The 16433-nt window shown below is 44.0% G+C and overlaps 1 protein-coding gene across 1 annotated transcript in view; it reads left to right on the plus strand.

Annotated features, from left to right (window-relative positions):
* The window catches only part of CUNH1orf131 (chromosome unknown C1orf131 homolog), an 18208-nt gene extending 2578 nt beyond the window's left edge, over positions 1-15630 (plus strand). The window contains exons 3-8 of the mRNA XM_012809907.2: positions 340-683; positions 11595-11651; positions 12348-12443; positions 12583-12669; positions 13899-13951; positions 15000-15630. Of these exons, the coding sequence (XP_012665361.2) occupies positions 340-683; positions 11595-11651; positions 12348-12443; positions 12583-12669; positions 13899-13951; positions 15000-15138 (776 nt within the window). The 3' untranslated portion in view covers positions 15139-15630. The remainder of the gene's footprint in view (positions 1-339; positions 684-11594; positions 11652-12347; positions 12444-12582; positions 12670-13898; positions 13952-14999) is intronic.
* Positions 15631-16433: the final 803 nt, after the last annotated feature.

A 16433-nucleotide genomic window follows, 5' to 3' on the forward strand; every position in this document is an offset into this window, starting at 1 on the left:
GGGGATTCGAACCTGCCACCTTAGGTGTACGTGGCTGGCGCCTTAGCCGGTTGAGCTATAGGCGCCGAGCCTGGGATAGTACTTTGAATAGAGACAGTGATGCAGACTAAAGTTATTGTGCTACTAAGGGACAAAGACATGAATATAATTACCTAGGAAAAGATGACTGCATTTCGGATTAATTATGCAAATACTCCTGATTTTGAGAAAAATAGTTTATTTCCTTGTGTATATTCTGGGTGCTTATCTGTGAGATATGCACAAGTACATTCATGTGATTTGCTGTTGGTGATAGCTAATGCCAAAATATGTATTTTCATTTCCTATTTGAACAAAAAGGAGAGACTAAAGGTGAAACAGAACAGAAGAGGATCAGAAAGAACAGAAATAAGAAGATAGGTGTGGGGCCATCAATGCCCTTGGCCACAGAGCCAGCGCCCTCACCTGGTTTTCTCCTAAGAGGCCAGAGGAAGAGTGCCTCCAGCTTCTTCCAAGGACTCAGAGAAGAGCTGCACTGTGTACCTGCTGGCACCCCCACAGGTCTCCTAAATGGGCCAGAAGTCCCTGCTACTACAGTATCTTCCTCTTCCCTGAAGAATAACAGGGAACAAATAGAAGTGGTAGAATTTCACAGCAGCAAAAAAAAAGGAAAACTGAAGCCAGATCAAGAAGAGAGCATAAAGGTAAGAAGTTGATTAGCTTATTGGTATATGATGAAACTCCTAGTATCACAGTGTTAGCTATCTTTATAGACTGTGGCCAGAGAGCCCCCAAAGCACCCTCAGGCCCCAGGATTTGCTAAAAGGACTCACAGGACTCAGGACTCAGCATACAGTTTCTATGAGTAATGTAGGCATAGAGACCAGCCTTAACTATCCATCCTCTAGGCCAGGTGTCCTCAAACTATGACCTGTGGGCCACATGCAGCCTGCCTAGGACATTTATCCGGCCCGCTGGGTGTTTTTGCCACCACTGCCTGTCCTGCTTAGCAGCCGACTCATCCCGGGGCCTGCAGTCCAGCCCTCCAGCGGTCTGAGGGACAGTGAACTGGCTCCCTATTTAAAAAGTTTGAGGACCCCTGCTCTAGGCCTCCAGAGAAAAGCAGGTATTTCATTTCCCATCATTATGGTGTTGCACTGTTTGTGTACACTTGATATAGTAGTGGCTCAGGGCCTCAGGTATACAAAAACACTTTGATCAGACAGAATATTCTAAATGCTTTGTTTGTAGGAATCATCCTATGGCCAATCATGAAAATAAGACTTGGGAATTTTCAGGGTTTGATAAACTCAGGCCTGCTAAGTTAACCCTTTCAGGAACTATTTCTGGCATTCCTACCATGTGCCAACCACTGTGCAAGGTACTAGAATATAGCAGAGACCAAAATACACAGAAATTCTTGCTCTTAGGGAACTTAAATGCTGGTGGAAAAGCAGTTTGATTTTACTGAGTGGTAATCTCTTTCAGACTGAACTTGTAAATCTCACTCAAAATTCAGTTCACAGGGAAGATGTGGTTGCTTTTTCACACTAGGTTTGTTTTTTTTCCACAAGGATAACTTAAAGTCTTTGTCAAATTCATTGCTAAAATCCAGATATCCCCTTTCTGTAGCATTCTTCATGCTCTATAAAACTTTATATATCAAAAAAAGAAATGAGGATTAGTTTTGAAGACTTCTGTGGCATATTACCACAAACTTGCTCACTTAAAATTCTGAAAGCCAAAAGTCCAAAATGAGTGTGTTGAAAAGGCCATGCTCCCTCTGAGGGCTCTTGGAGAATCCTTGTTTTTGCCTAGAAGGTGGCTCTAAGTGTCTTTGATTATGGCTGCATACCTACAATCTCTGCATCTGTCTTAACATGACTTTCTTTTTTTTTTTTTTTCCATCTTACATATCTTTATTTAAGGGTTCTGGAAAATGAGTTAGTATTTTTATCTGACATACAAGCTAATATGAAGATCTCAATTGCTAGACATGCAGACTGGTTAGTGGGTATGACCTTGATCTAGCATGTGTGGGCTCTGTGCATCTTGCTAGACTATTATGTTTCCTCCTATATGAAAATTTTCCCTTTCATATTAAATTCCTTTTTATACCTCACTATCATACATATGGCTAAAACCGTAATATACACTGCAGATATTTCTTTTTGTGCCAGATTTTGAGAACCTTCTCTGGGTTCATTGTAGTTAAACACTATGAAGAGCTTATATTCTTAACAGCGCTGTTGTGGTTCTTTCTCCCAAAGTGGCCAGATCTGTTCAAGCATTTTTTACTTTACATCAGGACACCAAATCTCAAGAGATAAGTGACTTTCCAGAAGACATGTTTCCAAAAAGTTACACACTTGATGCTCTTTGTTCAGAGCTGTTCCTGTCTGCTGGAACCTGAGTCACTTCCTAACCCGTTTCATCTATGAAATGGGAGGATAGACTCTACCACAGTTGTGAGCACTAGATGAAAAGGTGAACATGAAGCACCTGCTATACTGCCATGTCACCACTGTCATTGTCCTACTCTGACTCTTGGGGCAGTATGTAGACATGAGGTTGCTTCAAGTTAGTAAAATATTTGACCTTATTAGAGGCACTTTCCTATTTTAACTGTAGGGTGGTAGTTGATATAAGTCAGATATCAGAGCATCCCAGCTGGGCGCCAGAGCATCCCAGCTTCAATGACTTGTGCCTATAATTTTCAACCTGTGCTTAGAATCAAGACTGCTACACCTCCACACTCTCTGGGAAACAAACTCCTAGCCCAGGTCTGCCTAGGTTGGGCGTTTGCCACAGGCAGAGTCCAGCCTAAAACTACTACAAAGTAGCTGCGGATCCGTCCAACCAACTGTGTGGGACAGAGACCCTAACATGACGTGACTTTCATAACTGCGTGTCTAAGTCTTATATCTCCTTTTGCCTTTCTCTGATCAGGATACCTGTGGTTAGCTTTAGGGCACACCTAAATCCAGGATGATCTCATCTTGACATCCTTAATTATACTTGAAAAAAGACCTTTTGCACCTAAGATCATGGTCATAGGCTCTGGGGATTAGGGTGTGGCCCATATCTTTTCCAAGGCCACAGTTCTACACACTGCAGAGATAATTTGGCTTGAGTTGTTCTTTGTGACCAATGAATGCCTGTTTATGTACACTGCTTGCCACATCTTTAGTGGCTTTAAAAGTCATCTGTGTAATCTTATTTTCTAGAATTCAGGTAGCATTTCATGTCAATCTCACCAGCATCTTTTCCTCAAAGATTAGAACATTCTGTAATCATATCTACCACGATTTTAGGCTTCTAGGTCAGCTTCCCAACTCTTAGGTTCCAAATATTGGGGCTCTGGGAACTGTCCGGCTGGATCTAGAAATGAACTCTCTCAGCCCTCAGAGTGGTCACCGGCCCAACGCTGGCTGTGTTCTGTGACGCCAGTGTACTCTACAAGAAGTAGTATTTCCATGTGTGCCATGATGTGAAAAAGGTTGGAAAGCACTGCTTTGCAGTGAAATTCTGTACTTGGAGAATTAACTAATACAGAGCCCCTAGGTACCTTCCCTTGTTTCTTCAAATGTCTCAGACTTTGGTTTCCTCTTAGAGTCACTTGTGTTTGCTTTCATCACAGAACTGCCAGAATGGTTTTGTTTGTTTGTTTGTTTTTGGCAAAAAACATGTTTTTGTAATAGAAAGGACAGAGTTGGTACTGAATGAGTATGCGTTCCCTGTAACTTCATAATAGAATCTGCCCAGATGGTCCAGTTATCTTTTTCTTCCTGCTCCAGGTGAGCCCTTTTTCATAGTAGTTGGCTTTTCTCAGGAGCCTCAGCTCTTTCTACATTTTGAACTTCTTGACCTTGATGAAAATTTTCAGTTGTCCTTGGTGCTCGGCCCTTTCCTCTTAATAAAAAAAAAAGAGGCTGGGTGTGGTGGCTCTCTGGGAGGCCAAGGCAGGAAGATTGCTTAAGCTTAGGAATTCCAGACCAGCCTGAGCAAGAGTGAGATCCCAGCTCTACTAAAAATAGAAAACTTAGCCAGGCATTGTAGTGGGCGCCTGTAGTCCCAGCTACTTGGGAGGCTGAAGCAGGGTTATCACTAGAACCAAGGAACTTGAGGTTGCTTCGAGCTATAATGCCATGGCACTCTACCCAGAGCAACAGAGTAAGACTCTCTCACACACACAAAAAAAGACATTCTTTGAAAATGTGAGTGTGTTGGGTTAAGGAGACAAAATGTAGACATATTAAAAACACATACATCCATAAAAAGACTTTAGAATGTTGATATCACAGTATGAATAAATACACATGAATGTAACACTAGTTAGTATGTCATCTCCTGGGTGCAGGGTCTGCCAGATCACAAGGTAGTCATTCATTCAGGACTAACAAAGATACATCATGCTGTGCCGAGAGACTGTGTAACATGGGGAAGTAGAGTTGTGTCTTTGTTCTCTCAAAGCTGCTAAGCCATTGTAGGACAGTTCAAGCTGTGTGGAATTAGAGCATATCATAAAATAATGATAGCTTCCATTGATCAATCATTGAATCAGCAGGTCATTTTTAGAGAATATATGGGAAAGGGGGAGGTGGTGGTAAGTTGGGCAACAATCCAGCTGCCCTGCCTGAACCCAGAAAAGGACCTTTTTTGAGAACTTCGACTTGGGCTGGCAGTTCTATGATGAAGCTGCATTATGCATTGAAACAGGTTTCCATGGGCTTATTTGGGAATTTGGCCACCATTTATGTAACTTTCTACCCATTCCAAATGTTTAACCTGCAAGTGAACTTCCTGATCATGGCCTGTTTTTAATGCAGTGACTGTAGAAGTAATTTGACAGGAAATTATGGGTAAGAGATCACTTATTTCTTTCATTTATTATGCAAATCAGTGGGTTGCCTACTATTTGCCAGCTTTGCAGTGATGAACGTGGTAATAGTCCTTTGCCTTCGTGGAGCAGACTAGACAATCAGGTGCAGTCAGGCAGAACCCCTGATAAGTTAACAATATAATAAAAAAGAATTGTAAACACTGAAGGAAACAGGCAGAGTCCTGAAGTAGCACACAGAACCTACTCTAGGTGGAGTGGTCAGGGAGTAACGTTCAGCTGAGGCTACATTAAACGAAGCCAGTGAAAGGGGCAGAGAAGAGCAATTGGGGGGGGGGTGCCTGCAAGCACCCCAGGTGTGGAAAGGCCTGATGTGTTCAAGGAGCCAGAGGAAGCAGGACAAAGGGGAAGACGGTGAGAGCTGTGGTCTAAGAGACAGGTTGAGGCCCGCCTTGCCAGGGCTTGTAGGCAACAGTAGGGCCTGAGGATTTCAGCTTTAAGTAGGTGTGAAGCCACCAAAGATTTTAGGAGAGTCATGAGTTATTCTGATGTATATCTTCAGAAGATCGCTCTGGCTGCCGTCTGTGAGTGGGGTATAGGGGGCAATGGCAGGAAGCATGAGGGGCTGAGTTAGGGGTTTGTTGCAGTAGTCTGGATTCAAAATGGGGTGGCCTGGGCGATTTGGGTGAACCTCCTCTTCAGCCACCTTCCTCAGGTGCAAGGCTGCCTGAGGAAGAAATTTCTTAAGCTCTTAAGCCTTGAAAATGTCAGGTATTGCTTGCTGGGCTCTTAGAGCTCTGTGCCAACACCATTTCTCCTCCCCTCAGCATTAGGCCATTTTAACAAAAGTCATTCACTGTGCCTGCTTCAGGAAACTTAGCTTCCTGTGTGGCCTAGATAAAAAAAAAAATGGGTAAGAAAGACGAAGTAGAAATAACAGACAACTTGCTGTGGGTCAGAAGGGACCCTTGCATCTTGTGACCAGGGCTGAAGTACATGTAGCAAATTGCTTTTGTGTTCGCCGTGTGCTGAGAGTGATTATTGCCATTTATTAACTCGTTCATCATCTCACTTAACCCTACAATTCCTAGGACCTGTCTTTGTTTCACAGAGGAGCCTGCTGTCTGGGGAAGTTATGTTATTGGCCTGCAGTTAAACGTCGGCCCCGCAGTCCTGGATCTGCAGCTCCAGAACACCCAGATCTTTGGAAAGCACAACTTGATTGATTGTTTTTTTTTTTTTTTTGAGACAGAGCTTCAAGCTGTCCCCCTGGGAAGAGTGCCATGGCATTACAGCTCACAGCAACCTCCAACTCCTGGGCTCAAGCGAGTCTCCTGCCTCAGCCTCCCAAGTAGCTGGGACCACAGGCGCCCGCCACAACGCCCGGCCATTTTTTGATTGCAGCCGTCATTGTTGTTTGGCGGGTTCGGGCTGGGGATTCGAACCCGCCACCTTAGGTGTACGTGGCTGGCGCCTTAGCCTGTTGAGCTATAGGCGCCGAGCCTGATTGATTGTTTTTCATCTAAGATTGGTGCAAATTTATTTGGCAAAAAACCCAGATGAGGCTTTTTAAATATTTTTTTAATTCATCTTATGTGGTATGAATATTCATAGATATTAATATAAAAACGTGAGCATGTTTGATTATGGGCTGCTGCCTGCTCTGGAAGTAGTATTTGATATTCATTATCTTCACAGTGGTGTCTTTTTAAATTATGATAAAGTGTGGGATGCAGTGGCTCACGCCTGTAATTGTCACCCTCTGAGAGGCCAAGGCGAGTGGATTGCTTGAGCTCAGGAGTGAGAGACCAGTCCGAGCAAGAGCGAAGCATCATCTTACTAAAAGTGGAAAAACTATGGGGGCATTGTGGTCAGCACCTGTAGTCCCAACTAAGGAGGCTAACTCAGGAAGATCGCTTGAGCCCGGGAGTTTGAGGTTGGCTGTGAGCTCTGATGATGCGACGGTATTCTAGCCTTGGGCAGCAGAGTGAGACTCTGTATCAAAAAATAAATAAATGTGATAAAGCCTTGGGAATTTTGAAGCTGGAACTCCCCCCTAGGGCGACTAGATAAAGGATGGTGCAGCACATTCAAACCCCAGGTATATTTTACTTGAGCAGTGTACTTAACCACTATACTGGAGAAGTAAAGTGTAAGCTAGATCAGTCTGTGTGCCCTTGAGTGATGCAAGCACGCTGACCCAGCACGCTCACTAGACTTAAAGACACTTTCCCAAGTTAGTACCCCCATCACACCCCGGATTCCTGCTGCCCAACACCCACTGGTCTCTGCAATGCCTAGCTCAATCCAGCACGCTCTGCTCTGAAGTCCTCCGTGCTCCAGTGTTACCCTTTAACCCTGTCATGCATCCTGCTCTTGAGTAGGTCCAATGTCAGGTAGGTATAAGGAGGGAAGGAATCTAGTAATAGTTGAAATTAATTTATGCTTGCTAAAGTGTGACCAAAAACTTAATACTCTTAAAACTGCCTGCATTTTTAAAAGAGAATGTTCATTTACTCAGCTACTCTCACTCTGATTGGAGATAGATCGGGCTCAGTAACTAATAGATTATTTTTTAAAAACCCAAGCCATGCAGGAGAAACTGTTCATTCAGCCTCTGGACACATTGAGTCTAGTGGACTGCTGCCTGCATCCCTCACCACTCACACTTCTCCCAAACTGCTCTTTCTTTTTTTTTTTTTTTGAGACAGAGCCTCAAGCTATTCCCCTGGGTAGAGTGCCCTGGCATCACAGCTCACAGCAACCTCCAACTCCTGGGCTCAAGCAAGTCTCTTTCCTCAGCCTCCCAAGTAGCTGGGACCACAGGCGCCTGCCATAACACCCGGCTATTTTTTCGGTTGCAGCTGTCAGTGTTGTTTGGTGGGCCCCGGCTGGATTCGAACCCGCCATCTTGGGTGTACATGGCTGGCGCCTTAGCCACTTGAGCCACAGGTGCCAAGCCTCGAACTGCTCTTTCTTTTCATAGTTTTTCTTCCTTCTTCCCTGCCTAATGTACAAGTCCTCAAAGTCTCCAAACATGAGGATGGTGTGGGACAGTAAGCCTAGATTAGTTGAGCTAGGTAGGCTATAGTTTGATAACAGATAATCCCCACATCCCAGTGGATTAAAAGACAAAAGTTAATTTTTCCCACATCACGAATCCATCAGGATTGTCAGGGACAGGTCTCCTGCCCCACCCAACCTTATTAGCAGACCCAGGATGATGGGTGCCTCCACCCCGAGGGCCTACTTGCTTTAGTAAAGGCGGGTGTTGGTGAATGACTCTTGAGGCTTCCCGGTGAAGGAGGCACACATGCCCTCGCTCATGTTCTCTTTTTTTTTTGGCCGGGGCTGGGATTGAACCCGCCATCTCCACCATCTCTTCCTGGCACCCTACCCTTTTGAGCCACAGGCGTCACCCTCTCATGTTCTCTGTAGAGAAGCCACACAGCATGCCTAACATCAAGTAGGCAGAGAAGCTGGAGTCTCCTGTGTGCCTGGAAGTGGGGAGGACCCAGTGTTCCCAGGAAGCAGTAATTCTTCCTGCTGCAGAAAATTCAGGCAAAGAAGACAGAGGTCACTTCTGAATTGGGGGTGTATTAGGAAGTCAGCTGTGGGGCTGTGCAAATGGAGACCCAGTGTCTATGGAATAATGAGCCAAGAATATTTTTTCAAAAAAATGTTTACATTTGCTTTATAAAAACTTCAGCCCCTTTCTCTGATACACATCAACAGCTGCAAAACTTAAGATGCTTCCGGTGAAATGTTAGCAGAGGGATGAAGACGCCAATGTAGCCATGTCTGGGCCACCCCTGCCTCTGGTCAGGCTGTCCCTTGGGCCCTGATGTCCCCACAGCCAAGATGACTGTGGCCTGAGGTGCTACTGTCGGGGACAGCAGGGACTGTGAGAGGCTAGACATTGCCCCACTCTCCTGTTCTCCCCCAGGGTTTTACCCTCCCAGTAGCTACCACCCAGGTGGCCAAGAATGTTATTATAGCACTTAGGTCTTCTTTAAGTTATACTTCCTAGTAACTGGCAGCCAGGAACATTGTAACTAAATCCAGTACTGGTGGAAATCTGCCATGGCCGCGAATGTTCCACCCAAGAGAGCTTGGTGAGCCAATACTCTAGGGGAGTGGGTGAAAAGGAAGAGAAGAAAGGAATTATTTAAGTGTTCAGAAAGGCATTAAAAATCTCATGGGATTTTGGAGATCTGTGAACAATATACAGTGGTTGGGTTGTTTTTTTTTTTTTTGGTATGTAAAATTTATATTTAAGTGTTTAAGATTTAATCCTTGTTTACAGGTATATTACTGTTTATCACACTAGACAGATTAGATGTGCATGCCAGTGGAAAAGATAGCCTGACTTCAGAGTGAACATAGACTGCTTCCCAGTGATAGAACAGGAAACAAGACTTGGGGTAGCTGAAGGGCCTGCCTGCCGCCTCCATGTTGGACTCACCGCCTTGAGGAAGGCATTCGATCCTGTCAGCCAGGTGGGAAAGTGTGGGGTTAGAGAAAATCATCAGCTTAATAAAAGCCAGGAAGCTTGAACAGTAAGGTGGAAAGTGCCCTATATTTGGGCCCTGACTGTCACCTGTTCTCAGCCAGGCCATGGGAATCACTCAATATCTCATGTAACAGTTGACATACAGCGCTGCAGCAGTGTCTGGAACACCTCTGATGGCACAGTCAGTAGAGAAGATAGTGACAGAGCTTTGATTAGCCGTGCACTTAACTGTACTTTCCCCCATCTCATTAGAACAATCCCCCTGCGACCTAAGCTCATCAGATGATGGCGCAAGCTCATCAGATGATGGTGCTCATCATCTGAAGCATCATTATTTCACAGGGAGGCAGTAGCTATCTATGAAGGTGTTTAGTGACCGCAGTGGTGGGAGAAAACCTGGTTAAGCTGAAATGCAGCTCTTGTGTGGAAGAGGAGCAGCCAGGTGGACTCCCCTGTGGACGATATAGTCACATGGTGGGCTCCCTTGTGACGGGCATTTCTTCATGGTATTGGCAGGGTGCTGCTGCCTCTTCACACACAGACTACTCTGGGAGCAGCTGCTGGAAACTTGGGGCTAACCAGGCCCTGCACCTTTGTCCTCCAGGGAAGAAAGTGCCTTTTCTAGAGGCTGCACGGTTTGTATGGCCACAGCCTGCCAAGGCAGCTGGGGGTGGGCTGGAGAGGTGACTGCTGCTGGTAGCCAGATGTAGACTGTCTTTGACAGTATAGTTTCCTTCAAATCTCAAGCTTCTTGTCAGTCTGTGAGCTGGTAACCATACCCAGGGAATACTTTGATATAAAGAGTCAAACATTTGAAGGCATTTGTAGGATCATTATTTTCTATTTGGAATTATAAATCAAATATCCACCATTGCTAGAAATTTCATGTTTCTAAAAGAATTGTCTATCTTCAGAGAGTTTTATTAGTCATTATTCTAATAGATGGGTGAGCAAGAACAAACAAGAGAATTGTTTAAGTATAACAGTTTTATCCTCTGCAATCCCTGCTCAGTTGTTTTCTAAACCTCCCACCAAACAATTTTCTGTGTGTGGTACATGTACTGGAGACATTGCTATCTCACCAGCTTTTCTCTTTTCTTAGTTTCTCATCATTCCTCTCTTAAGCTTTGAGACCTTAACAAATACCGTTTCCATTTTTCTTCTGTTATCTGTGAATTAGTATCTTGAACACCATGTTTATGTTGCTATTTGGTATTTAGCTGTCTGGGCCAGTCTTTAAGCACTTTTCTTTTTCTTTTTAGTGTGGTAAAATAACACATTTACCATCTTAACCATTTTAAAGTGTACTGTTCAGTCATACTGAATATATTGCTAATGTTGTGCAGCTGTTATCACCATCCGTCTCAGAACTTTCCATCTTCATCAACTGGAACTCGGTGCCCATTAAACACTTACTCCCATTCCCTCCTCTCCCAGCTGCTGGCAACCACTCTGCTTTCTGTCTGTATGATTTTGCCTACTCGGGGTCCTTTGTGTAGGTGAAATCATAGAATATTTGCCCTGTGACTGGCTTATTTCACTCAACATAATGTCCTCAAGGTTCATCCATGTTACAGCCTGTGTCAGAATTTCCTTCCTCTTCTCTTTTTTTAGAGACAGTCTCACTTTATTGTCCTTGGTAGAGTGCTGTGGTGTCACAGCTCCAACTCCTGGGCTTAGGCGATTCTCTTGCCTCAGCCTCCCAAGTAGCTGGGACTACAGGCGTCTGCCAGAACACCCAGCTATTTTTTTGTTGCAGTTTGGCCAGGACCAGGTTCAAACCCACCACCCTCGATATATGGGGCCGGTGCCATACCCACTGAGCCACAGGCACCATCCAAGAATTTCCTTCCTCTTAAGGCTAATATTCCATTGAGTAGATAGACCACATTTATTTAATCCATTCATCTGTCAGTAAGCATTTTGACATTGTTGCTTATTGTGAACAATGCTACTTTGAACATAGGTGTACAACTATCTTTTTAAGACCCTGGCTTTATGGTAATCCTATTTTTAATTGAAAAATATTGTATTTTCCACATTGGCTATACCATTTTACATCCCCACCAGTAGAAGACAAGGGTCCTGATTTCTCCATATCCCTGTGAAGACTTGTTATTTTCTGGGGTTTTGGTAGTAGCCAATCTAATGGATGTGAGATTGTCACTTTTAAGGCTTCTAAAAACATATCTGCTCTGTTGGTGATAGATGTTATAATAATATAGTAACAGATGATCTTAATAAGAATTTTTTTTTTTGCAGACTAAAGCTAGCATTTCTAAGAAAGATATGTATGTACAAGAATTTAACCTAGAAAAGGTATGTATTTGAAATTGTTAAATTACTTATAATTAACATTATACTAACATTATACGCTCTTAAAATTTATTATAAATTAACAATTGTGTGTATAATACAAAAAAATGAACATTTTACATGTTTAATCATTGGGGAAATGCTTAAGCAAATCATACTATGTGATGATTTTGTGACCAAAATACCAGTGATACAGTGGCATGTAAGAAAATCAGGAATATGTGAGTTCTGTAGTTGTAATAAGGTTTTAAAAATGAAGAGCAAGTAATTCATAACTGGGTAATTCATAACTGCTAAGAGTGAGCATTGACGCTGCCCTGGTAAATGCTTTCTCAGTGGGAGTAGGTGTGTTTGGAGAGGTATTTTTCTGTTGCAATCATTGCCTTTCTGGATAATGCTTGTTTTAGAAAGCACCTGTAGTCCTGTAGAACTCTGCATGGGTCATAGCTCTGTCACAGATTTGTGTGGAGATCATTTTTTGTCTTAGCTGTCCACATTAAACATAGGAGGAGAGAGTTGTGAGGCATGGTGGCATGATAGGCGAGCCCTGCAGAGCACCTTCCTCCCTCCACACTGCAGCAGTGTCATCCCGACTCTGCTGTTACGGCACGCAGCGCAGCTAATGCAGGACTCCTGGGATACATTTCTTCTGTGGCATTACTGAAACACACCTGGGTCTGATTCTGTTTTATGCCACAGGCTCGTTTAGAAGTACACCGGTTTGGGATCACGGGTTATGGAAAAGGAAAGGAAAGAGTCCTGGAACAGGAACGTGCCATAATGCTGGGAGCTAAGGTGAGGTGTGACTCCTGTCTTCTGTCACCAGACAGGATGCAGAGAGGAGGAGAGTCGAGGGCAAAGCAGGGCAGGGGGGCACTGGGACATTTGCGCAGAGTAATAAATGATGGTACACGTCCTTGTTCTTCCATTGCAGCCTCCCAAAAGTAGTTACGTCAATTACAAGGTTTTGCAGGAGCAAATCAAAGAAAAAAAGGCAGCAAAGGAAGAGGAAAAGAGAATGGTAGGTGTAACCTTCTCTTCTTTACTCCATAAAAGAGCTGAACGAGAAGGTAGATGCAGTTTGCACAGTGGTGTGCTCCAGGCTTGGGAGGCAATGGGGACACCAGAGTTGAAGGGTCACATGCTAAGCACTTCCTTGAGTCAGCCATTTCGAAGTATCCGTCAAGTAATCCGGCATGTGCAGAGTTTACTTCGTGTCACTGTAAAGGCATATCCCAGGCTGGGTCATTCATAAAGAGGAGAGTTTTGTTTGTTTGCTTACAGTTCTGCAGGCTGCACAAGAGGCATAGCAGCAGCATCTGCCTGGCCTGGTGAGAGCCTCAACTGTTTCCACTCCAGGCGGAAAGCAAAGGAATGCCCATGTGTAGAGATCGCGTGGTGAGAGCAGGAGGCAAGAGTGGGGCAGTGCCAGGCTTGGTTTTAGTTCCCAACTCTTAAGAGAACCAAGAGGAAACCAGTAAAGTGAGAACTCGTCACTGAGAGGAAGGTGCTAAGACCAAGCCCTTCCTGAGGGACCCTCCCCCCCCATGACCCACCTTCCTCCCAGGAGGGCCCACCTCCAATTGGAGAGCACTTTTCAACAGGAGGTTAGGAGGGTCAAATATGCAAACTATCACATCCCTTGCTCTGATAATGTAAGCTACTTTCACCTTTTCCTAGACTTAAACTTCCTATACTTTGGGGTTGTATAGAATACAGAGTTCTATTAAAATCCATGGGGGAGGGCGGCACCTGTGGCTCAATGAGTAGGGTATCAGCCCCATATACCAAGGGTAGTGGGTTCAAACCTGGCCCCAGCCAAACTGCAACAAAAAATAGCCGGGCGTTGTGGCAGGCACCTGTAGTCCAGCTACTTAGGAGGCTGAGGCAAGAGAATCGCCTAAGCCCAGGAGTTGGAAGTTGCTGTCAGCTGTGACACTACAGCACTCTACCAAGGGCGATAAAGTGGGAATCTGATTCTTATTAAAAAAAAAAAAAAGTGGGAGAATAGGTATCACACTCTGCCTCTTAAGGTAGAAGATTTGACTTCCACCCAGAATGACATAAACTTTCACATTCTTGAAAGGGTTTTAGGGTAAATCTTTGAGACTGTTACATTTAGTGTGCCCACTTAAAAAAATACTAAAAATAGATGTTATCTCAGGGACTTTTGGTCACAAACCTCTTGCCTTTCTTTGAACCTCCATTATCCAGTACTGATACATATGTTACCTTAAATTCTGAAATCAGGCTCACGAAATAGATATTTTCAAGAAAAAGAAGAGGAAAGGACAGGAAGACTGGTGAGTGATACTCTCGGGTACTAAGGTTGAATGCTCTCGTGAGTCTCTCGATTAGTTCTGAGAATCATACTGTGAATATATATAGTGTTTACAGCCTGTTAGATACTTCACGGTCTCTCATTTATATTACTAAGGCCCATAGGGACCTAAGAGGGAGCTAGGACCTAGTAAATTGCCTAAGATCAAACAGTTGCCTCAGAATAAATTAGGAACCCCTCCAGTCTCCCATTTTCAAAAACCAGACTCCACTAGTAACTCTAGTGGAGAAGCTATGATTGTATTTTCAACAGAAGACTCTATTCACTCCTAAGGGCATTTGCTGACATGACAGCAGAGTCTTGATCCACACTGCTTGTCCTTTAACGTTCCACATACTGTAGGGTACCATGATTTTGAATAATGGAACACGGATTTTGTTGCTTTACCCTTATTTTCTTAGCTTTCATTCAAGTGCCTTTTTCTCTCGGAATTGACCATTGTAGCCCTTCTCCCTGGGCTTCTCCTGTCCCTGTGCATACCATAAAGCAGCCAGGTGCCTGTCTACTGAGTGCCCAAAGTGTGCCAGGCACATGGCGCCTCAGGTGCTGGTGTGCAGCCATGGGCACACAGTGGGCATCTCTGCCCTAGAGAGGCTGGCATTGCAGGAAGGGAAGCACCTCAGACATACAAGCTGATAGCTAAGGTGGTGTCAGGTGTTAGCAAGTGTTGTGACATGGAGCGCTGTGAAAAAAAGTCATGAAGAGTGAGGGGAAGTCACTCCAAAGAGGTGACATCTGAGTTGAAAACTGACAAAAGAGGAAGGGACAGCCTGGGAAGATCTGGAGCACAGCGTGTACACAGAAGGAACCAGTGCAAAGGTGCTGAGGCGGGAAGGCAGTGGGCATAGCCCAGAAGGCCAGTGCAGTGGGGTAGGGGTTTGGGGGAGGGTGTTTCTACGGGTGGGGACTTGGAGGTTGCAGGCCAGGCTTGGCGGCCTGGTTGGTGGTGGTGCTGAAATGCATACTTGTGAGCTTAACTATTTATAGTGCTTTCCCTGACTTAACTGCAGGAAACCCAAAAAGAAGAAATCAGCTCCCAGCATTTTGTCAAGTGGACCAACCGGACAGGTTGGAAAATTCAGAAACGGGACGTTGATTCTGAGCCCATTTGATATAAAGAAAATAAATTCTTCCAGAGTGGCTAAATGAAGTACTCTATCAAATACAAAGAGGAATGGGGACAGCCAAGTCAGCTGTGCTGCAGCTGGGACCATGGGAGACTTGTACACTAGATGACTCTTACTTTATGGTTCACAGCTGCTTTTTTGTTTTGGAGAAAAAGTCACACCCAAGTGTCCGTTTCACTGGGCTGAACATGTTGGGCTGGGTGCATCGTGGATCTGAAGTGAACTGGCCAAAAAGCCTTTTAGTCTCCAGCAACATCACTTCAACTTCCTGTTCACAGGATTTGGTGCATTGGGTTGTAATATAATTTTTCACAATTTTACTGTTTTGTAAGTGCTAGTAATTTATATTAAATCGCCCTTTAATATTTTTTATGGTTTAATGTCATAATACCATGAAAGAACCAAGAATCTAGTCATTTATCAGTTCTGTGGAGAACCAGTTTTGATTTTCAGTCAACCATGTGAATGAAATCTATTTCATAAGAAGTTATATAAATAAAACAAGCTTTTGTAGCACATGTGGCTGTGCCATTAACTAACACAACAGGGGATTTTAACTCAGATCATCTTACCTGTGTTCAAGTGAAGTTTTCTCCCTCAAAATCATATTTATGTTATTGCCCTTGCTTAAAGTGATGGTAACTTATCAAAGTTTGGTTTGTGGCACATTAAAAAGAAAAGTCTTCAATGAGGTTAACAATTTTGACTTTTTTTTTTTTTTTTTGCAGTTTTTGGCTGGGGCTGAGTTTGCACCTACCACCTCCAGCATATGGGGCTGGCGCCCTACTGCTTTGAGCCACAGGTGCCGCCCTTGACTTTTTTTAATTGCCAAAAAATTCAGCTCCAATCCTAAAAAATCAGTAACTGTATAAATGGCTGACTTTGTTATCTGTCTTTAAGATGCTCTGAAGGCATTGACCAATGAGGAACTCACGCACAAGATGTTTGGACCAGTGCCAGCAAAATTGGAATGAGGTTGTGGTTTCCAATTTTAGTTTGAAAGGCAGTATTCATTAGAACATATTTTTTTTGCAACTAAGGGTTATTTTTTTAAAGGTAGAAAATCTCAAACGTGACAGAAGGCATGAGGGAAAAGCTCAGGAGCTAGAAGTGACCTGCTAGCAAGGGAGGTGCATTACTTCAACCTGTGTCAGCACGGCCTGGCAGCCCCGCCTCTCGGAGCCATCAGGCTTAGACAAAGGCACAGTTGGCCAGAGACTGGACCATAGCCTTGAGGGTAGTCCACTTTGGGCAAAGCATGCAAATTCCAAGTATAAATCATTGAGCTTGTTTTTATTTTGACTTTTCAATTTACTG

This window comes from Otolemur garnettii, unplaced genomic scaffold (assembly GCF_000181295.1).
Source record: "Otolemur garnettii isolate 467f Iridium unplaced genomic scaffold, OtoGar3 scaffold00116, whole genome shotgun sequence".
NCBI lineage: Eukaryota > Metazoa > Chordata > Mammalia > Primates > Galagidae > Otolemur > Otolemur garnettii.